Below are 23933 nucleotides of genomic sequence, written 5' to 3'. Positions count from 1 at the left end.
TTCTTTGTAGGTTACATGTATGTAGTGCCCCCGCTCAGTCTCCCCTGTTCTGTGTAGGTTACATGTATGTTGTGTGCCGCTCAGTCTCCCCTGTTCTGTGTATGTTACATGTATGTAGTGCCCCCGCTCAGTCTCCATTGTTCTCTGTAGGTTACATGTATGTAGTGCCTCCGCTCAGTCTCCCTGTTCTTTGTAGGTTACATGTATGTAGTGCCCCCGCTCAGTCTCCATTGTTCTATGTAGGTTACATGTATGTAGTGCCCGCTCAGTCTCCCCTGTTCTGTGTATGTTACATGTATGTAGTGCCTCCGCTCAGTCTCCATTGTTCTCTGTAGGTTACATGTATGTAGTGCCCCCGCTCAGTCTCCCTGTTCTCTGTATGTTACATGTATGTAATGCCTCCGCCCTGTCACCCCTGTTCTTTGTAGGTTACATGTATGTAGTGCCCGCTCAGTCTCCCTTGTTCTATGTATGTTACATGTATGTTGTGTGCCCGCTCAGTCTCCCCTGTTCTCTGTATGTTACATGTATGTAGTGCCCCGCTCAGTCTCCATTGTTCTATGTATGTTACATGTATGTAGTGCCCCCGCTCAGTCTCCTTGTTCTATGAATGTTACATGTATGTTGTGTGCCCGCTCAGTCTCCCCTGTTCTTTGTAGGTTACATGTATGTTGTGTGCCCGCTCAGTCTCCCTTGTTCTCTGTAGGTTACATGTATGTAGTGCCTCCGCTCAGTCTCCCCTGTTCTTTGTAGGCTACATGTATGTAGTGCCTCCGCTCAGTCTCCATTGTTCTCTGTATGTTACATGTATGTAGTGCCCCCGCTCAGTCTCCCCTGTTCTCTGTATGTTACATGTATGTAGTGCCCCCGCTCAGTCTCCATTGTTCTATGTATGTTACATGTATGTTGTGTGCCCGCTCAGTCTCCATTGTTCTATGTAGGTTACATGTATGTTTTGTGCCCGCTCAGTCTCCCCTGTTCTTTGTAGGTTACATGTATGTAGTGCCTCCGCTCAGTCTCCATTGTTCTCTGTATGTTACATGTATGTAGTGCCCCCGCTCAGTCTCCCCTGTTCTTTGTAGGTTACATGTATGTTGTGTGCCCGCTCAGTCTCCCCTGTTCTTTGTAGGTTACATGTATGTAGTGCCTCCGCTCAGTCTCCATTGTTCTCTGTATGTTACATGTATGTAGTGCCCCCGCTCAGTCTCCCCTGTTCTCTGTATGTTACATGTATGTAGTGCCCCCGCTAAGTCTCCATTGTTCTATGTATGTTACATGTATGTTGTGTGCCCGCTCAGTCTCCATTGTTCTATGTAGGTTACATGTATGTAGTGCCCCCGCTCAGTCTCCCCTGTTCTTTGTAGGTTACATGTATGTTGTGTGCCCGCTCAGTCTCCCCTGTTCTTTGTAGGTTACATGTATGTAGTGCCCCCGCTCAGTCTCCATTGTTCTATGTATGTTACAGGTATGTTGTGTGCCCGCTCAGTCTCCTTTGTTCTATGTATGTTACATGTATGTAGTGCCTCCGCTCAGTCTCCCCTGTTCTTTGTAGGCTACATGTATGTAGTGCCTCCGCTCAGTCTCCATTGTTCTCTGTATGTTACATGTATGTAGTGCCCCCGCTCAGTCTCCCCTGTTCTCTGTATGTTACATGTATGTAGTGCCCCCGCTCAGTCTCCATTGTTCTATGTATGTTACATGTATGTTGTGTGCCCGCTCAGTCTCCATTGTTCTATGTAGGTTACATGTATGTTTTGTGCCCGCTCAGTCTCCCCTGTTCTTTGTAGGTTACATGTATGTTGTGTGCCCGCTCAGTCTCCCCTGTTCTTTGTAGGTTACATGTATGTAGTGCCCCCGCTCAGTCTCCATTGTTCTATGTATGTTACAGGTATGTTGTGTGCCCGCTCAGTCTCCTTTGTTCTATGTATGTTACATGTATGTAGTGCCTCCGCTCAGTCTCCATTGTTCTCTGTATGTTACATGTATGTAGTGCCCCCGCTCAGTCTCCCCTGTTCTCTGTATGTTACATGTATGTAGTGCCCCCGCTAAGTCTCCATTGTTCTATGTATGTTACATGTATGTTGTGTGCCCGCTCAGTCTCCATTGTTCTATGTAGGTTACATGTATGTTTTGTGCTCGCTCAGTCTCCCCTGTTCTTTGTAGGTTACATGTATGTAGTGCCCCCGCTCAGTCTCCCCTGTTCTGTGTATGTTACATGTATGTAGTGCCCCCGCTTAGTCTCCATTGTTCTATGTATGTTACAGGTATGTTGTGTGCCCGCTCAGTCTCCTTTGTTCTATGTATGTTACATGTATGTAGTGCCCCCGCTCAGTCTCCCCTGTTCTTTGTAGGTTACATGTATGTAGTGCCTCCGCTCAGTCTCCATTGTTCTATGTATGTTACATGTATGTTGTGTGCCCACTCAGTCTCCATTGTTCTCTGTAGGTTACATGTATGTAGTGCCCCCGCTCAGTCTCCCCTGTTCTTTGTAGGTTACATGTATGTAGTGCCCCTGCTCAGTCTCCATTGCTCTCTGTATGTTACATGTATGTAGTGCCCCCGCTCAGTCTCCCCTGTTCTCTGTAGGTTACATGTATGTAGTGCCCCCGCTCAGTCTCCCCTGTTCTTTGTAGGTTACATGTATGTAGTGCCTCCGCTCAGTCTCCATTGTTCTCTGTATGTTACATGTATGTAGTGCCCCCGCTCAGTCTCCCTTGTTCTATGTATGTTACATGTATGTTGTGTGCCCGCTCAGTCTCCCCTGTTCTTTGTAGGTTACATGTATGTAGTGCCCCCGCTCAGTCTCCCTTGTTCTCTGTATGTTACATGTATGTAGTGCCCCCGCTCAGTCTCCCTTGTTCTCTGTATGTTACATGTATGTAGTGCCCCCGCTCAGTCTCCATTGTTCTCTGTAGGTTACATGTATGTAGTGCCCCCGCTCAGTCTCCCCTGTTCTCTGAATATTACATGTATGTAGTGCCCCCGCTCAGTCTCCATTGTTCTCTGTATGTTACATGTATGTAGTGCCCCCGCTCAGTCTCCATTGTTCTATGTATGTTACATGTATGTAGTGCCCCCGCTCAGTCTCCATTGTTCTCTGTAGGTTACATGTATGTAGTGCCCCCGCTCAGTCTCCCCTGTTCTCTGTAGGTTACATGTATGTAGTGCCTCTGCTCAGTCTCCCCTGTTCTTTGTAGGTTACATGTATGTAGTGCCCCCGCTCAGTCTCCATTGTTCTATGTATGTTACATGTATGTAGTGCCCCCGCTCAGTCTCCCCTGTTCTTTGTAGGTTACATGTATGTAGTGCCCCCGCTCAGCCTCCCCTGTTCTTTGTAGGTTACATGTATGTAGTGCCCCCGCTCAGTCTCCATTGCTCTCTGTAGGTTACATGTATGTTGTGTGCCCGCTCAGTCTCCCCTGTTCTTTGTAGGTTACATGTATGTTGTGTGCCCGCTCAGTCTCCCCTGTTCTGTGTATGTTACATGTATGTAGTGCCTCCGCTCAGTCTCCATTGCTCTCTGTATGTTACATGTATGTAATACCCCCGCTCAGTCTCCCCTGTTCTTTGTTGGTTACATGTATGTAGTGCCCCCGCTCAGTCTCCCCTGTTCTTTGTAGGTTACATGTATGTTGTGTGCCCGCTCAGTCTCCCCTGTTCTCAGAATATTACATGTATGTAGTGCCTCCGCTCAGTCTCCCCTGTTCTTTGTAGGTTACATGTATGTTGTGTGCCCGCTCAGTCTCCATTGTTCTCTGTAGGTTACATGTATGTAGTGCCCCCGCTCAGTCTCCCCTGTTCTCTGTATGTTACATGTATGTAGTGCCCCCGCTCAGTCTCCCCTGTTCTTTGTAGGTTACATGTATGTAGTGCCCCCGCTCAGTCTCCATTGCTCTCTGTAGGTTACATGTATGTTGTGTGCCCGCTCAGTCTCCCCTGTTCTTTGTAGGTTACATGTATGTTGTGTGCCCGCTCAGTCTCCCCTGTTCTGTGTATGTTACATGTATGTAGTGCCTCCGCTCAGTCTCCATTGCTCTCTGTATGTTACATGTATGTAATACCCCCGCTCAGTCTCCCCTGTTCTTTGTAGGTTACATGTATGTAGTGCCCCCGCTCAGTCTCCCCTGTTCTTTGTAGGTTACATGTATGTTGTGTGCCCGCTCAGTCTCCCCTGTTCTCAGAATATTACATGTATGTAGTGCCTCCGCTCAGTCTCCCCTGTTCTTTGTAGGTTACATGTATGTTGTGTGCCCGCTCAGTCTCCATTGTTCTCTGTAGGTTACATGTATGTAGTGCCCCCGCTCAGTCTCCCCTGTTCTCTGTAGGTTACATGTATGTAGTGCCCCCGCTCAGTCTCCCCTGTTCTTTGTAGGTTACATGTATGTAGTGCCCCCGCTCAGCCTCCCCTGTTCTTTGTAGGTTACATGTATGTAGTGCCCCCGCTCAGTCTCCATTGCTCTCTGTAGGTTACATGTATGTTGTGTGCCCGCTCAGTCTCCCCTGTTCTTTGTAGGTTACATGTATGTTGTGTGCCCGCTCAGTCTCCCCTGTTCTGTGTATGTTACATGTATGTAGTGCCTCCGCTCAGTCTCCATTGCTCTCTGTATGTTACATGTATGTAATACCCCCGCTCAGTCTCCCCTGTTCTTTGTAGGTTACATGTATGTAGTGCCCCCGCTCAGTCTCCCCTGTTCTTTGTAGGTTACATGTATGTTGTGTGCCCGCTCAGTCTCCCCTGTTCTCAGAATATTACATGTATGTAGTGCCTCCGCCCAGTCTCCCCTGTTCTTTGTAGGTTACATGTATGTAGTGCCTCCGCTCAGTCTCCCCTGTTCTTTGTAGGTTACATGTATGTTGTGTGCCCGCTCAGTCTCCATTGTTCTCTGTAGGTTACATGTATGTAGTGCCCCCGCTCAGCCTCCCCTGTTCTCTGTATGTTACATGTATGTAGTGCCTCCGCCCAGTCTCCCCTGTTCTTTGTAGGTTACATGTATGTTGTGTGCCCGCTCAGTCTCCATTGTTCTCTGTAGGTTACATGTATGTAGTGCCCCCGCTCAGTCTCCCCTGTTCTCTGTATGTTACATGTATGTAGTGCCTCCGCCCAGTCTCCCCTGTTCTTTGTAGGTTACATGTATTTTGTGTGCCCGCTCAGTCTCCATTGTTCTCTGTAGGTTACATGTATGTAGTGCCCCCGCTCAGTCTCCCCTGTTCTTTGTAGGTTACATGTATGTAGTGCCTCCGCTCAGTCTCCCCTGTTCTGTGTATGTTACATGTATGTAGTGCCCCCGCTCAGTCTCCCCTGTTCTCTGTAGGTTACATGTATGTAGTGCCCGCTCAGTCTCCCCTGTTCTTTGTAGGTTACATGTATGTAATGCCTCCGCCCAGTCTCCCCTGTTCTCTGTATGTTACATGTATGTAATGCCCCCGCTCAGTCTCCCCTGTTCTCTGTATGTTACATGTATGTAGTGCCCCCGCTCAGTCTCCCCTGTTCTCTGTATGTTACATGTATGTAGTGCCCCCGCTCAGTCTCCCCTGTTCTTTGTAGGTTACATGTATGTAGTGCCCCCGCTCAGTCTCCATTGTTCTTTGTAGGTTACATGTATGTAGTGCCCCCGCTCAGTCTCCCCTGTTCTCTGTATGTTACATGTATGTAGTGCCCCCGCTCAGTCTCCCCTGTTCTCTGTATGTTACATGTATGTAGTGCCCCCGCTCAGTCTCCCCTGTTCTCTGTATGTTACATGTATGTAGTGCCCCCGCTCAGTCTCCCCTGTTCTTTGTAGGTTACATGTATGTAGTGCCCCCGCTCAGTCTCCATTGTTCTATGTATGTTACATGTATATAGTGCCCCCGCTCAGTCTCCCCTGTTCTCTGTATGTTACATGTATGTAGTGCCCCCGCTCAGTCTCCCCTGTTCTCTGTATGTTACATGTATGTAGTGCCCCCGCTCAGTCTCCATTGTTCTCTGTAGCTTACATGTATGTAGTGCCCCCGCTCAGTCTCCCCTGTTCTCTGTATGTTACATGTATGTAGTGCCTCCGCTCAGTCTCCATTGTTCTCTGTAGGTTACATGTATGTAGTGCCCCCGCTCAGTCTCCCCTGTTCTCTGTATGTTACATGTATGTAATGCCTCCGCCCTGTCTCCCCTGTTCCTTGTAGGTTACATGTATGTAGTGCCCGCTCAGTCTCCCTTGTTCTATGTGTGTTACATGTATGTTGTGTGCCCGCTCAGTCTCCCCTGTTCTTTGTAGGTTACATGTATGTAGTGCCCCGCTCAGTCTCCATTGTTCTATGTATGTTACATGTATGTAGTGCCCCCGCTCAGTCTCCCTTGTTCTATGAATGTTACATGTATGTTGTGTGCCCGCTCAGTCTCCCCTGTTCTTTGTAGGTTACATGTATGTAGTGCCCGCTCAGTCTCCCTTGTTCTATGTATGTTACATGTATGTAGTGCCCGCTCAGTCTCCCTTGTTCTCTGTAGGTTACATGTATGTAGTGCCTCCGCTCAGTCTCCCCTGTTCTTTGTAGGTTACATGTATGTAGTGCCTCCGCTCAGTCTCCATTGTTCTCTGTATGTTACATGTATGTAGTGCCCCCGCTCAGTCTCCCCTGTTCTCTGTATGTTACATGTATGTAGAGCCCCCGCTCAGTCTCCATTGTTCTATGTATGTTACATGTATGTTGTGTGCCCGCTCAGTCTCCATTGTTCTATGTAGGTTACATGTATGTTGTGTGCCCGCTCAGTCTCCCCTGTTCTTTGTAGGTTACATGTATGTTGTGTGCCCGCTCAGTCTCCCCTGTTCTTTGTAGGTTACATGTATGTAGTGCCTCCGCTCAGTCTCCATTGTTCTCTGTATGTTACATGTATGTAGTGCCCCCGCTCAGTCTCCCCTGTTCTCTGTATGTTACATGTATGTAGTGCCCCCGCTCAGTCTCCATTGTTCTATGTATGTTACATGTATGTTGTGTGCCCGCTCAGTCTCCATTGTTCTATGTAGGTTACATGTATGTTTTGTGCTCGCTCAGTCTCCCCTGTTCTTTGTAGGTTACATGTATGTAGTGCCCGCTCAGTCTCCCCTGTTCTTTGTAGGTTACATGTATGTAGTGCCCCCGCTCAGTCTCCCCTGTTCTCTGTATGTTACATGTATGTAGTGCCCCCGCTCAGTCTCCCCTGTTCTTTGTATGTTACATGTATGTTGTGTGCCCGCTCAGTCTCCCCTGTTCTTTGTAGGTTACATGTATGTAGTGCCCCCGCTCAGTCTCCCCTGTTCTGTGTATGTTACATGTATGTAGTGCCTCCGCTCAGTCTCCCCTGTTCTTTGTTAGTTACATGTATGTAGAGCCCCCGCTCAGTCTCCCCTGTTATCTGAATATTACATGTATGTTTTGTGCCCGCTCAGTCTCCCCTGTTCTGTGTATGTTACATGTATGTAGTGCCCCCGCTCAGTCTCCATTGTTCTTTGTATGTTACTTGTATGTAGTGCCCCCGCTAAGTCTCCCCTGTTCTCTGTATGTTACATGTATGTTTTGTGCCCGCTCAGTCTCCCCTGTTCTTTGTATGTTACATGTATGTTGTGTGCCCGCTCAGTCTCCCCTGTTCTGTGTATGTTACATGTATGTAGTGCCTCCGCTCAGTCTCCATTGTTCTATGTATGTTACATGTATGTTGTGTACCCGCTCAGTCTCCCCTGTTCTGTGTATGTTACATGTATGTAGTGCCCCCGCTCAGTCTCCCTTGTTCTATGTATGTTACATGTATGTTGTGTACCCGCTCAGTCTCCCCTGTTCTTTGTAGGTTACATGTATGTAGTGCCCCCGCTCAGTCTCCCCTGTTCTGTGTATGTTACATGTATGTAGTGCCCCCGCTCAGTCTCCCCTGTTCTCTGTATGTTACATGTATGTAGTGCCCCCGCTCAGTCTCCATTGGCACTACATACATGTAACATACACAGAACAGGGGAGACTGAGCGGGGGCACTACATACATGTAACCTACAAAGAACAGGGGAGACTGAGCGGGCACTACATACATGTAACATACACAGAACAGGGGAGACTGAGCGGGGGCACTACATACATGTAACATACACAGAACAGGGGAGACTGAGCGGGCACACAACATACATGTAACCTACATAGAACAATGGAGACTGAGCGGGCACACAACATACATGTAACATACATAGAACAATGGAGACTGAGCGGGGGCACTACATACATGTAACATACAGAGAACAGGGGAGACTGGGCGGAGGCATTACATGCATGTAACATACACAGAACAGGGGAGACTGAGCGGGCACACAACATACATGTAACCTACAGAGAACAATGGAGACTGAGCGGACACACAACATACATGTAACCTACAGAGAACAATGGAGACTGAGCGGGGGCACTACATACATGTAACATACATAGAACAATGGAGACTGAGCGGGGGCACTACATACATGTAACATAGAACAGGGGAGACTGAGCGGGCACACAACATACATGTAACCTACAGAGAAAAATGGAGACTGAGCGGGGGCACTACATACATGTAACATACAGAGAACAGGGGAGACTGGGCGGAGGCATTACATACATGTAACATAGAACAGGGGAGACTGAGCGGACACACAACATACATGTAACCTACAGAGAACAATGGAGACTGAGCGGACACACAACATACATGTAACCTACAGAGAACAATGGAGACTGAGCGGGGGCACTACATACATGTAACATACAGAGAACAGGGGAGACTGAGCGGGCACTACATACATGTAACCTACAAAGAACAAGGGAGACTGGGCGGAGGCACTACATACATGTAACCTACAGAGAACAATGGAGACTGAGCGGGCACTACATACATGTAACCTACAAAGAACAAGGGAGACTGGGCGGAGGCACTACATACATGTAACATACATAGAACAATGGAGACTGAGCGGGGGCACTACATACATGTAACATACATAGAACAATGGAGACTGAGCGGGGGCACTACATACATGTAACCTACAGAGAACAGGGGAGACTGAGCGGGGGCACTACATACATGTAACATACAGAGAACAGGGGAGACTGAGCGGGGGCACTACATACATGTAACCTACAGAGAACAATGGAGACTGAGCGGGGGCACTACATACATGTAACCTACAGAGAACAATGGAGACTGAGCGGGCACTACATACATGTAACCTACAAAGAACAGGGGAGACTGAGCGGAGGCACTACATACATGTAACATACATAGAACAATGGAGACTGAGCGGGGGCACTACATACATGTAACATACATAGAACAATGGAGACTGAGCGGGGGCACTACATACATGTAACCTACAGAGAACAATGGAGACTGAGCGGAGGCACTACATACATGTAACATACATAGAACAATGGAGACTGAGCGGGGGCACTACATACATGTAACATACATAGAACAATGGAGACTGAGCGGGGGCACTACATACATGTAACCTACAGAGAACAATGGAGACTGAGCGGGCACTACATACATGTAACCTACAAAGAACAAGGGAGACTGGGCGGAGGCACTACATACATGTAACATACATAGAACAATGGAGACTGAGCGGGGGCACTACATACATGTAACATACATAGAACAATGGAGACTGAGCGGGGGCATTACATACATGTAACCTACAGAGAACAGGGGAGACTGAGCGGGGGCACTACATACATGTAACCTACAGAGAACAATGGAGACTGAGCGGGGGCACTACATACATGTAACCTACAGAGAACAATGGAGACTGAGCGGGGGCACTACATACATGTAACCTACAGAGAACAATGGAGACTGAGCGGGCACTACATACATGTAACCTACAAAGAACAAGGGAGACTGGGCGGAGGCACTACATACATGTAACATACATAGAACAATGGAGACTGGGCGGAGGCACTACATACATGTAACATACATAGAACAATGGAGACTGAGCGGGGGCACTACATACATGTAACCTACAGAGAACAATGGAGACTGAGCGGGGGCACTACATACATGTAACCTACAGAGAACAATGGAGACTGAGCGGGGGCACTACATACATGTAACCTACAGAGAACAATGGAGACTGAGCGGAGGCACTACATACATGTAACCTACAAAGAACAAGGGAGACTGGGCGGAGGCACTACATACATGTAACATACATAGAACAATGGAGACTGAGCGGGGGCACTACATACATGTAACATACACAGAACAGGGGAGACTGAGCGGGCACTACATACATGTAACCTACAAAGAACAGGGGAGACTGAGCGGGGGCACTACATACATGTAACATACACAGAACAGGGGAGACTGGGCGGAGGCACTACATACATGTAACATACACAGAACAGGGGAGACTGAGCGGGTACACAACATACATGTAACATACATAGAACAATGGAGACTGAGCGGGTACACAACATACATGTAACATACAGAGAACAAGGGAGACTGAGCGGAGGCACTACATACATGTAACATACATAGAACAGGGGAGACTGGGCGGAGGCATTACATACATGTAACATACACAGAACAGGGGAGACTGAGCGGGCACACAACATACATGTAACCTACAGAGAACAATGGAGACTGAGCGGACACACAACGTACATGTAACCTACAGAGAACAATGGAGACTGAGCGGAGGCACTACATACATGTAACCTACAAAGAACAAGGGAGACTGGGCGGAGGCACTACATACATGTAACATACACAGAACAGGGGAGACTGAGCGGGGGCACTACATACATGTAACATACATAGAACAATGGAGACTGAGCGGGCACACAACATACATGTAAGATACACAGAACAGGGGAGACTGGGCGGAGGCACTACATACATGTAACATACACAGAACAGGGGAGACTGAGCGGGCACACAACATACATGTAACATACATAGAACAGGGGAGACTGGGCGGAGGCATTACATACATGTAACATACACAGAACAGGGGAGACTGAGCGGGCACTACATACATGTAACATACATAGAACAGGGGAGACTGAGCGGGCACACAACATACATGTAACCTACAGAGAACAATGGAGACTGAGCGGACACACAACATACATGTAACCTACAGAGAACAATGGAGACTGAGCGGGGGCACTACATACATGTAACCTACAGAGAACAATGGAGACTGAGCGGAGGCACTACATACATGTAACCTACAAAGAACAAGGGAGACTGGGCGGAGGCACTACATACATGTAACATACATAGAACAATGGAGACTGAGCGGGCACACAACATACATGTAAGATACACAGAACAGGGGAGACTGAGCGGAGGCACTACATACATGTAACATACACAGAACAGGGGAGACTGAGCGGGTACACAACATACATGTAACATACATAGAACAATGGAGACTGAGCGGAGGCACTACATACATGTAACATACACAGAACAGGGGAGACTGAGCGGGCACGCAACATACATGTAACATACATAGAACAATGGAGACTGAGCGGGCACACATGTATGTTGCGTGCCCGCTCAGTCTCCCCTGTTCTGTGTATGTTACATGTATGTAGTGCCTCCGCTCAGTCTCCATTGTTCTATGTATGTTACATGTATGTAGTGCCTCCGCCCAGTCTCCCCTGTTCTGTGTATGTTACATGTATGTAGTGCCCGCTCAGTCTCCATTGTTCTATGTATGTTACATGTATGTAGTGCCTCCGCCCAGTCTCCCTTGTTCTTTGTAGGTTACATGTATGTAGTGCCCCCGCTCAGTCTCCCCTGTTCTTTGTAGGTTACATGTATGTAGTGCCCCCGCTCAGTCTCCCCTGTTCTGTGTAGGTTACATGTATGTAGTGCCCCCGCTCAGTCTCCCCTGTTCTGTGTATGTTACATGTATGTTGTGTGCCCGCTCAGTCTCCCCTGTTCTCTGTAGGTTACATGTATGTTGTGTGCCCGCTCAGTCTCCCCTGTTCTGTGTAGGTTACATGTATGTTGTGTGCCCGCTCAGTCTCCCCTGTTCTGTGTATGTTACATGTATGTTGTGTGCCCGCTCAGTCTCCATTGTTCTTTGTAGGTTACATGTATGTAGTGCCCCCGCTCAGTCTCCCCTGTTCTGTGTATGTTACATGTATGTTGTGTGCCCGCTCAGTCTCCCCTGTTCTTTGTAGGTTACATGTATGTAGTGCCCCCACTCAGTCTCCATTGTTCTCTGTAGGTTACATGTATGTAGTGCCCCCGCTCAGTCTCCATTGTTCTATGTAGGTTACATGTATGTTGTGTGCCCGCTCAGTCTCCCCTGTTCTGTGTATGTTACATGTATGTAGTGCCTCCGCTCAGTCTCCATTGTTCTATGTATGTTACATGTATGTAGTGCCTCCGCTCAGTCTCCCCTGTTCTGTGTATGTTACATGTATGTAGTGCCCGCTCAGTCTCCCCTGTTCTTTGTAGGTTACATGTATGTAGTGCCCCCGCTCAGTCTCCCCTGTTCTCTGTATGTTACATGTATGTAGTGCCCCCGCTCAGTCTCCATTGGCACTACATACATGTAACATACACAGAACAGGGGAGACTGAGCGGGGGCACTACATACATGTAACATACACAGAACAGGGGAGACTGAGCGGGCACACAACATACATGTAACCTACATAGAACAATGGAGACTGAGCGGGCACACAACATACATGTAACATACATAGAACAATGGAGACTGAGCGGGGGCACTACATACATGTAACATACAGAGAACAGGGGAGACTGGGCGGAGGCATTACATACATGTAACATACACAGAACAGGGGAGACTGAGCGGGCACACAACATACATGTAACCTACAGAGAACAATGGAGACTGAGCGGACACACAACATACATGTAACCTACAGAGAACAATGGAGACTGAGCGGGGGCACTACATACATGTAACATACATAGAACAATGGAGACTGAGCGGAGGCACTACATACATGTAACATACACAGAACAGGGGAGACTGAGCGGGTACACAACATACATGTAACATACAAAGAACAGGGGAGACTGAGCGGGCACACAACATACATGTAACCTACAGAGAACAATGGAGACTGAGCGGAGGCACTACATACATGTAACCTACAGAGAACAATGGAGACTGAGCGGAGGCACTACATACATGTAACCTACAAAGAACAAGGGAGACTGGGCGGAGGCACTACATACATGTAACCTACAGAGAACAATGGAGACTGAGCGGGCACTACATACATGTAACCTACAAAGAACAAGGGAGACTGGGCGGAGGCATTACATACATGTAACATACACAGAACAGGGGAGACTGAGCGGGCACACAACATACATGTAACCTACAGAGAACAATGGAGACTGAGCGGACACACAACATACATGTAACCTACAGAGAACAATGGAGACTGAGCGGGGGCACTACATACATGTAACATACATAGAACAATGGAGACTGAGCGGAGGCACTACATACATGTAACATACACAGAACAGGGGAGACTGAGCGGGCACGCAACATACATGTAACATACATAGAACAATGGAGACTGAGCGGGCACACATGTATGTTGCGTGCCCGCTCAGTCTCCCCTGTTCTGTGTATGTTACATGTATGTAGTGCCTCCGCTCAGTCTCCATTGTTCTATGTATGTTACATGTATGTAGTGCCTCCGCCCAGTCTCCCCTGTTCTGTGTATGTTACATGTATGTAGTGCCCGCTCAGTCTCCATTGTTCTATGTATGTTACATGTATGTAGTGCCTCCGCCCAGTCTCCCTTGTTCTTTGTAGGTTACATGTATGTAGTGCCCCCGCTCAGTCTCCATTGTTCTATGTATGTTACATGTATGTAGTGCCTCCGCCCAGTCTCCCTTGTTCTTTGTAGGTTACATGTATGTAGTGCCCCCGCTCAGTCTCCCCTGTTCTGTGTAGGTTACATGTATGTTGTGTGCCCGCTCAGTCTCCCCTGTTCTGTGTATGTTACATGTATGTAGTGCCCCCGCTCAGTCTCCATTGTTCTCTGTAGGTTACATGTATGTAGTGCCTCCGCTCAGTCTCCCCTGTTCTTTGTAGGTTACATGTATGTAGTGCCCCCGCTCAGTCTCCATTGTTCTATGTAGGTTACATGTATGTAGTGCCCGCTCAGTCTCCCCTGTTCTGTGTATGTTACATGTACAGTACAGACCAAAAGTTTGGACACATCTTCTCATTTAAAGATTTTTCTGTATTTTCATGACTTTGAAAATTGTACATTCACACTGAAGGCATCAAAACTATGAATTACCACATGTGGAATTATATACTTACCAAAAAAGTGTGAAACAACTGAAAATATGTCTTATATTCTAGGGTCTTCACAGTAGCCACCTTCTGCTTTGATGACTGCTTTGCACACTCTTGGCATTCTCTTGATGAGCTTCAAGAGGTAGTCACCGGAAATGGTTTTCACTTCACAGTTGTGCCCTGTCAGGTTTAATAAGTGGGATTTCTTGCCTTATAAATGGGGTTGGGACCATCAGTTGTGTTGTGCAGAAGTCAGGTGGATACACAGCTGATAGTCCTACTGAATAGACTGTTAGAATTTGTATTATGGCAATAAAAAAGCAGCTAAGTAAAGAAAAACGAGTGGCCATCATTACTTTAAGAAATGAAGGTCAGTCAGTGCGAAAAATTGGGCAAACTTTGAAAGTGTCCCCAAGTGCAGTTGCAAAAACCATCAAGCGCTACAAAGAAACTGGCTCACATGAGGACCGCCCCAGGAAAGGAAGACCAAGAGTCACCTCTGCTTCTGAGGATAAGTTTATCCGAGTCACCAGCCTCAGAAATCGCAGGTTAACAGCAGCTCAGATTAGAGACCAGGTCAATGCCACACAGAGTTCTAGCAGCAGACACATCTCTTCAACAACTGTTAAGAGGAGACTTTGTGCAGCAGGCCTTCATGGTAAAATAGCTGCTAGGAAACCACTGCTAAGGACAGGCAACAAGCAGAAGAGACTTGTTTGGGCTAAAGAACACAAGGAATGGACATTAGACCAGTGGAAATCTGTGCTTTGGTCTGATGAGTCCAAATTTGAGATCTTTGGTTCCAACCACCGTGTCTTTGTGCGACGCAGAAAAGGTGAACGGATGGACTCTACATGCCTGGTTCCCACCGTGAAGCATGGAGGAGGAGGTGAGATGGTGTGGGGGTGCTTTGCTGGTGACACTGTTGGGGATTTATTCAAAATTGAAGGCATACTGAACCAGCATGGCTACCACAGCATCTTGCAGCGGCATGCTATTCCATCCGGTTTGCGTTTTGTTGGACCATTGTTTATTTTTCAACAGGACAATGACCCCAAACAACCTCCAGGCTGTGTAAGGGCTATTTGACCAAGGAGGAGAGTGATGGGGGGCTATGCCAGATGACCTGGCCTCCACAGTCACCAGACCTGAACCCTATCGAGATGGTTTGGGGTGAGCTGGACCGCAGAGTGAAGGCAAAAGGGCCAACAAGTGCTAAGCATCTCTGGGAACTCCTTCAAGATTGTTGGAAGACCATTTCCGGTGACTACCTCTTGAAGCTCATCAAGAGAATGCCGAGAGTGTGCAAAGCAGTCATCAAAGCAAAAGGTGGCTACTGTGAAGACCCTAGAATATAAGACATATTTTCAGTTGTTTCACACTTTTTTGTTAAGTATATAATTCCACATGTGGTAATTCATAGTTCTGATGCCTTCAGTGTGAATGTACAATTTTCATAGTCAGGAAAATACAGAAAAATCTTTAAATGAGAAGGTGTGTCCAAACTTTTGGTCTGTACTGTATGTAGTGCCCCTGCTCAGTCTCCCCTGTTCTGTGTATGTTACATGTATGTAGTGCCCCTGCTCAGTCTCCCCCGTTCTCTGTATGTTACATGTATGTAGTGCCCCCGCTCAGTCTCCTGTACTCTCTCTGTGTAGATGCCAGGGACTCCATCGCTCGGGTGGTTTACTCTCGTCTCTTCGGTTGGATCGTGACGAAGGTGAATGATCTTCTCACTGGGGACGTGATCGCCGGGTCACAAGTGCAGGAGATCGGTGAGATGGATGATGAGGAGAATGAATGAAATGGATGATGAGTGTCAAAGATACACAGCCGGCGGGGAAAGGGGTAACGCAGATCCACCCGCTGTTACCTTTTTGTCGGTGGAATGCAACTCCGCTGCCTCCAATCGTCAGGACAGTTATGCAATTAGTGAGGCCGCGACTGCTTCCATTACCGTGCCGGTTATTGGGGAACACACACGCAGCATATGGTACTGTGAAGATCTGAGGTCGTGGGTTGTAATCATCACCTAGGCAGGTTAACAATGCAACAATATACTATTCCTTACATCTATGCTTTTACACCAACTCCAGGTAAATGGCCAAAATACAGTTGTCTCAGTCCACAAGATCCCCTCCCGAGGACGATAGTTCCATTGCTTTTGTACCAGATTGCACATTTTCTGTTAGTACAATAAACCTCATTTCAAGGCAGAAACATTACTGTGTCCAACAGTTATTACATAGATCAAACTGAAAGAGCTGCTGCAAAAACACCAATTTTTATAAAACATTAAGCTTAAGATTAATAGGGGTGCCCAAACTTTTTCATATGACTGTATGTGTATATGCCCCTGTACGATTACTGCCAGCTTCACGATAGCCCAATTAAGATTATTCGCTGCCACCACCAATCAGCTTTGTTTTTTAACCCCTTAACAACCCTTGCCGTATTAGTACGCACATTTGCGTACCCCCTGTTCAGTGAGGGCTGCTGCGCTGAGCCCTCACTGAACCGGGCACATGTCAGCTGATTCTTACAGCTGACATGTGCCCACAACAGCCGCGGGTGGAATCGCGATCCACCCGCGGCTGTTAACATGTTAAATGCCGCTGTCAATCTCCGACAGCGGCATTTAACGCGCGCTTCCGGGTAGCGCTTCATAAGCCCTGCCCATCGGCGACCCCCTCACGTGATCGCGGGTCACCGATGGGTGGGCATGACAACCCAGGGTCTGCAGCAGACGCCTGTGGTTGTCATGATATGGTCGCTATGAGCGCCACCTAGTGGTCGGCGCTCATAGCACAGGAGCATTTCTGCTGCATGCAGGGGATCTGCTGATCCCCTGTATGTAGCACAGCCGATCGGATAGTTGCTGCTTCTAGTCTCCTATGGAGGCTATAGAAGCAAGCAAAAAGTAAAAAAAAAAGAAAAAGTTTTTAAAAATATAAAAAAAAAAAAAAAAAAAAAATATAAAAGTTTAAATCACCCCCCTTTCACCCCATTCAAAATAAAATATAAAAAAAAAACCCCCACATACACATTTGGTATCGCCGCGTACAGAATCGCCCGATCTATCAATATAAAAAAAGAATTAATCCGATCGGTAAACGGCGTAACGAGAACGCCAGAATTACGTTTATTGGTCTCCGCAAAATTGCAATGAAATGCAATAACGGGCGATCAAAACATCGGATCTACCCCAAAATGTTATCAATAAAAACGTCAGCCCGGCGCGCAAAAAATAAGCCCTCACCCGGCCCCAGATCACAAAAAATGGAGACGCTGCAGGTCTCGGAAAATGGCGCTATTTCTTTTTTTTTTTTACCAAATTTTGCAATTTTTTTTCACCACTTAAATATAAAAGAACCTCTACATGTTTGGTGTCTACGAACTCGTAATGACCTGTAGAATAAGAAGGGCAGGTCAGTTTTACCATTCAGTTAACGTGGTAAAAAAATAAATAAAAAACAACTGTGGTATTGCACTTTTTTTGCAATTTGACCGCACTTGGAATTTTTTTTTGCAGCACTTTACAATTCAGACAATTTACAGACATTATCGGGGCTCACAATCTACATTCCCTATCAGTATGTCTTTGCGCACTGTTGAAAAGTGGGATAAGAAGGTCTTTGGAGATGGCCTTATACCCTTTGGAAGTCTTGTGTTTGTTAATAATAGCAGTTCTGATGTCCTCAAACAGCTCCTTTGTCTTTACCATTATGATAAAGGAACAGGACCTACCATGTGGCCTTTTAAAACATTGAAGTTATCATTCATTGGCTAATTCATGTCACATGGGCACCGAGAATCACAGGTGAATCTCTTTTGTGATTTACGACAGACAAGTCAAAATGTGTTTCCATACTAAATTAATGTAAAGGAGCTGATACCAGGGACACAGGAGCTTTAGGTTTTTCTATTTTTCCCTTTCATTGTTTTTTGTTTTAAATTGTTCATCATTTGCTTTTTTTGTATTTAACACGAGTGCTCGATGCAAAAAACTGTTTCACTTGCTTCATTTTAGTCAGGAGCTATTCTATATTATGTACTTAACGGCCGCCGATGCGCATTAAAACGGCGGCCCGTTAAGGGGTCTTTTTCCCTCATTGCCTTTTCCCTCATAAGGCTGTAGCGCTCCCCAGAGTAGGAAAATCTCCAGAGTCTCCGCTACCGTAGCTAACTTGACATCTGACATGATATACATGTCAGAGGAGAGAGGAATGAAGCCCCCGAGCCCCCCCCCCCCAGTACCTCTGCCGTCCCCCGGATCTCCGGATCCATGCCCCGGCTCTCCGTCATCTTCTGGGGAAAAAAATGGCAGGCACATGCTCTGATGACACAGCTTCTAATCTTAATTAGGCAGACTTCTTGATTTGTTATGCCTAGAGAAATATAGTATTGTGTTTGTGCTGACTTCTGAAGGTATGTGTTTCTTTGGCTGGTCAAGAAGGACAGTGACTTAGGGGTGGAACAATGTTTGCAATTTATGTTGATTAACTATTGTGTGGACCCTGTGGCTTGTTGACTCACAAAACAGGAGGGCAAACTACACAAATTCATTAAATGCTCAACCAATGAGACCTGAGCGCTGCACCTTTCCCCTGACCTGTGACTGATGACCTTAGCCACATATGTAAATATAAAAAGGGTTTTTTTCTATCCTGCTGCAAAGAGAATAAGAGATCAGACAGACTCTTCAGGACAGCAGCTTGGTAGCATGGCTCGATCTAGAGAGACACAGATTTAGATTCAGAAGGATATACGGGTATACGGCCCTGACTGGAAGGATACAGATCTGCTCCATTGACCATCAGAGAACACATGGATACATTTGAGGAAACCACGGTGGGACAATGAGGTCACTTGGCCTCATGGATAAGTTGTTTGGGGTTGCTAGGTGGGACCCTCCGGTCTCCTGGAACCAATGGAGACATTTGGAGAAGCCAGATTGGGACCAGCCGGCTCCCATGGAAACTCTTGTAGAGGCCAGAGTGGGACCCTCAGATCTCCTGGCCTTGTACTTCGATAGACTGTCAGCTTCCTTAGCTTGCCGCTACCTCCTCTCTGTGGGGGCCACCAAAAGTGGGGGGCCACTGGTTGAGGTAGTTGGCCCTGGAAGTCCCAAAGTCGCAGTTGCTCTATCCTTGGTGGACCAGCGGAAGGGCGAGACTGTGTAATTTTGCACCATCTTGGGAATTTGCTGGGACTGTTCGATAGGTTTATTGTACATTTGCTGGTTCAGTAAAATATTGCTGTGTTACCCTCACACTGTGTTATCTGACTAGTATGATGCCCATGGAAGACCCCGGGTCTTCACAGTCATCATATTGAATATGTCATCATTAGTTTTGCTTGCTAGTTGAGTTTGCATCAGGTGCTCGGGTATGCTCCAAGTATTGTGTGTACTCGAGTGACATGCTCAAATACCCACCCCACATGTTTTGCGACTGTTATACAGCCAATAAAAAACATGCGGGGATAAACTGCCATATACGGGCAAGTCCCGCATGTTTTTTTTTTTTTTGGGTGTCTAACAGCCGCGAAACATGCTGGGCGGGGACTTGAGCATGTCACTCAAGCACCCGCCATATACGGTGTATACCCCAACACCTGATGCAAATTTAATGACAACGTATTCAATAGGACTGTAAAGACCCGGGGTCTTCCATGGGCATCATACTACTCAGACAACACAGGGTGAGGGTAACACAGCGTGGAAATATTTTATTGAACCACTAAACAGACAATAAACACATAGAACAGTCCCAGCAAATACCCAAGATGGTGAAAAATTACAGAGTGTTGTAAATTTTGTTGTAACCTCAATGTAATCACACTGTTCAGCTCTTTCACCTCCTCCTCCAGTTTGGTCTCCATCTCCAAAATGACCACATCAGTCACAAGCTGAAAGCACTGCAGCACTGCCTTGGCCAAGCGGCAACAGGCTGTGCTGAAGAGAACATGCTTAATGCTTAATTGACAAACCGCCCAGCGCTGCAGAGTTGTTGAAAGCTGTAACACAGCAGCCTGATCTGTGGCTCTCACCGCTGAACATACAGCCAGGCATGGTCGTGTGTGACAATGGGCAGAACCTGGTGACGAAGAAATGACAGACGGGGTAGATACAGTTTCCCTCTATGCCAGTCCTTTCACCGCTAAAGAATATGGCTGTGGTGAAATACAACTCTCACCGAGAAGCTATTTCAGACTGAAAAACATTGTGCCCACCAGAGGATTTGATTTTGAGGGCTCACCTTTCTCCCCCGCTCAAGAACCCCATAGCTGCTGCAAAGTTAGCGCTATCATGAACTCTCCTGATGGAGAAGCCAGGGCCCACCCGAGTATTCTCTGGTGGGCTCGTCCAACCCTACCAAGCAGTCCTGGCTAAGAAAAGTGTGTGGGAAGGTTCCTGGACACTCTATGGCTGCTTTTTTACTGAGGAGGAAACCCACGCAAACACGGGGAGAACATACAAAATCCTTGCAGATATTGTCCTTGCTGGGATTTGAATCCAGGACCCCTGCGCAGCAAGGCTTCAGTGCTAACCACTGAGCCACTTTATTGCCCTCTCTGTTCTCCCTCTGACATGCTGGAGAAACTTGCACCTACTGCCAATCAGTATCTTCAGCTCCTTTGTGAGAAACTAATGTATTTGGGCAGCCACTCAGTCTACCAAATACAATTCCTGAGAAGGAAATTGTGGATGGCTTTGCTACTGGTACTGGGTGCCAATACCAAACCACAGGAAATATTCCAGGCTGGTTGGAGCCAAACTGATTGCCACAGAAAAGTACCAGCAGCAAGATGATAGGCCTCTATCATCATCACGACCTTACCTTGGCACTATGAACTCTCCTGATGGAGTAGCCAGGGCCAACCGGAGGAGTCTTCGGTTCTCTGGTGGGCCCGTCCAACAATGCCGAGAAGCAGCCCTGGCTAAGAAAAGTTAGGGAACCTTCCCACACACACTCTATGGCTGTCCACTATTCACCGGTCCACGTGTTTGTGATTACGCGGTTCTTCCCAGTAAGTGCACTGGGGAGGGTACGGGTAATTTTCTGGGACCTGCGCTTGTGGAAGGCGGAGACGATACCGGGAGAAATAGTGGCGGCTGAGGACCGAGTATAGACACCCAGCCTCCATAAGGTTGTGGAAAGCTTCCGCCTCCACGAGCCTGAAAGGCCACATTTCAAGTGCAAGCAAGCAGTCCAGAAATGTGGCATTTTAGTATTGCGGCCTGTGGTTGGCTGCATACTTGCGCTTGCATTCCAAGTAACACAAAGCTAAGGAGATGGATGATCCCACCATCATGAATAATTTGGTCATTGTCTAGGAGATCGAGCACAATATTAACCCAGTGACATGTCAGTGAGATGTACTGTCCCTGGACACATTCACTTGTCCACGTGTTTGTGGTTAGGTGGTCCTTCCCACTTAAGTGCGCTGGAAAGGGCAGGGGTAATGTTCTGGGACCCACGCTTGAGGAAGGCGGAGACGATACCGGGAGAAATAGTGGCAGCTGGGGACCGAGTATGGACACCCGGCAGCTGCCGCCATGAGGTTGTGGAAAACTTCCGCCTCACAAGCCTAAAAGGCAACATTTCAAGTGCAACCAGTCCAGAAATGTGGCAGTTTAGCATTTCGGCCTGTGGGTGGCTGGCTGCATACTTGCGCTTGCATTCCAAGGACTGTGGAAGGGACAACTGAACGCTGCAAAGGGACAAGGACATTGACGGTGATTGTTGCAAATGTGCAGCAACAGGTGCAGAGCGGGAGGCATCTTAGCATGCGCCATGAACAGGGGATTGGCATGCACGCACAACAGCGAAAGAAGCAGTGGTATCACCCGCAGACACTGTTTCTGGACCTTGGTGTTCGGCCCAGCTAGTCAGGTGCTTTGCTGTCATGTGTCTGAGCATGCTGGTAGTGGTCAGGCTGGAAGTTTTGGTGCTCTTGCTGATGCTGGCCTGGCAGATGTTGCAAATGGCCTTTTTGGGGTTATCTAAACATTCTTTAAAAAAGAACCAGACTCTGGAAGACCTAACAGTTGTACTGGCAACTTCCGTCGGGTTGGTGTTACCACACTGTTGTGGTGCTATGCCTCCCTCCCCCTGTGTGCTGCTCTCCTCGCTCTACATGTCACCTTGCCAGGTTGGGTTAGTGAGTTCATCGTCAACTGCTTCTTTTTCCATTTCCGCACCCTGGTCCTCCTCCTGACTTTCTGTCCATTGTGTCTCATCATTATCTACCTCTTGCGACAGTATTTGAACTTTCCCACTGTCACCTTCGGGTGACCATGGCTCCTCAAATCGCTACATGTGATTTTCTGCTGCCCTGCTTTAAGCTGGCTGGTCAAGAGGCCCAAATTTATCGATGGAAAAGTGAACAGCTCTTGGGGTAACCCTTGACTCTAATCTCTCCTTCAAACCACATATCCAAGCTCCTTCCACTTCCGAGCAGACCGAGCGAGAGGCCACAATCTATAAATGGAAAGATGAACAAAACAGCTCTTCGGAGTGTCCAAGTGTGGGATCAGTTGTCTTAGGGGACTCTGAATGGTAGGAGGAAGGAAGATCAGGGTGAGGAAGATGCCGACTCCAAGTAAAAAAAATCTCCCGTATCTGCTCATTCCTCAACCACGAATCTACAAAAACACTAGTGCACACCCCATCATCTCCCTTATCGACGACTCCAACCTCCTGCTCTGTGGCCTCCCTTCTAACAATCTAGCATTCCTCCAATCTATCCTAAACTCTGTTGCCTGACTAATCCACCTGTCCCCTCGCTATTCCCCGGCCTCTCCCCTCTGTCAATCTCTTCACTGGCTCCCCATTACCCAGAGACTCCAGTTCAAAACCCTAACCTTGGAATGCAAAGCCATCCACAGCCTGTCTCCTCCATACATCTGTGACCTAGTCTCCTGGTACTTACCTGCACGCAGCCTCCGATCCTCATAAGATCTCCTTCTCTACTCCCCTCTTATCTCCTCTTCCCACAATCACATACAAGATTTCTCCCGTGCATCCCCCTTTCTCTGGAACTCTCTACCCCACCATTTCTGTCTCTCGTCTACTGTTGAAACCTTTAAAAGGAAGCTGAAGAACCCAACCTCTTGTGACAAGCCTACAACCTGCAGTAACCCTCGCTCCACCATACCGCTGCAAGACCAGCTCTATCCTCACATATTGTATCCTCACCCATGCCTTGTAGACTGTGAGCCCTCGCAGGTAGGGTCCTCTTTTCTCCTGTACCAGTCGCTGTCATATTTTTGTTCAAGATTATTGTAATTTGTTTTTGCAATGTATACCCCTTTTTCACATGTAAAGCACCATGGAATAAATGGCAATAAAGTAATAATAATAATGTGGTCCAGGCTCACATCTACTGAGACTGGACCATGTGGAAGACAAGGTGGTGGTGGTTGTAAACTGACTGGAAGCATTATCTGCTATCCAACCAACAACCTTTTCACACTGCTCTGGGTTCAATAGTGGTGTCAGGCAAAATGCATTTTTGTCCTAGTTTTAAAAATGAGAGATGTCTTAAAATCTCCACCCCCTGCTCATTTGTAAGAGGCTACATAGAACTTCTCTGCTCCCCCATCCCTAACAGGAATTTTTATGAGCGCCATAAA

General features: G+C 47.3%; 1 protein-coding gene across 1 annotated transcript in view; it reads left to right on the top strand.

Moving 5' to 3' along the window:
- LOC141154374 (myosin-IIIb-like) overlaps window positions 1-23933 on the top strand; it is a 117410-nt gene that overhangs the window by 43144 nt on the left and 50333 nt on the right. Inside the window, exon 6 of the mRNA XM_073640239.1 lies at window positions 15952-16068. Coding sequence (XP_073496340.1) covers window positions 15952-16068 — 117 coding nt within the window. The remainder of the gene's footprint in view (window positions 1-15951; window positions 16069-23933) is intronic.

This window comes from Phyllobates terribilis, unplaced genomic scaffold, assembly GCF_046119375.1.
Source record: "Phyllobates terribilis strain yellow unplaced genomic scaffold, ASM4611937v1 Scaffold_1__5_contigs__length_1240528914, whole genome shotgun sequence".
NCBI classification, from domain to species: domain Eukaryota; kingdom Metazoa; phylum Chordata; class Amphibia; order Anura; family Dendrobatidae; genus Phyllobates; species Phyllobates terribilis.
Note: the sequence above shows the minus strand (reverse complement) of the source record. Positions and strands in the feature narration are given on the sequence as shown.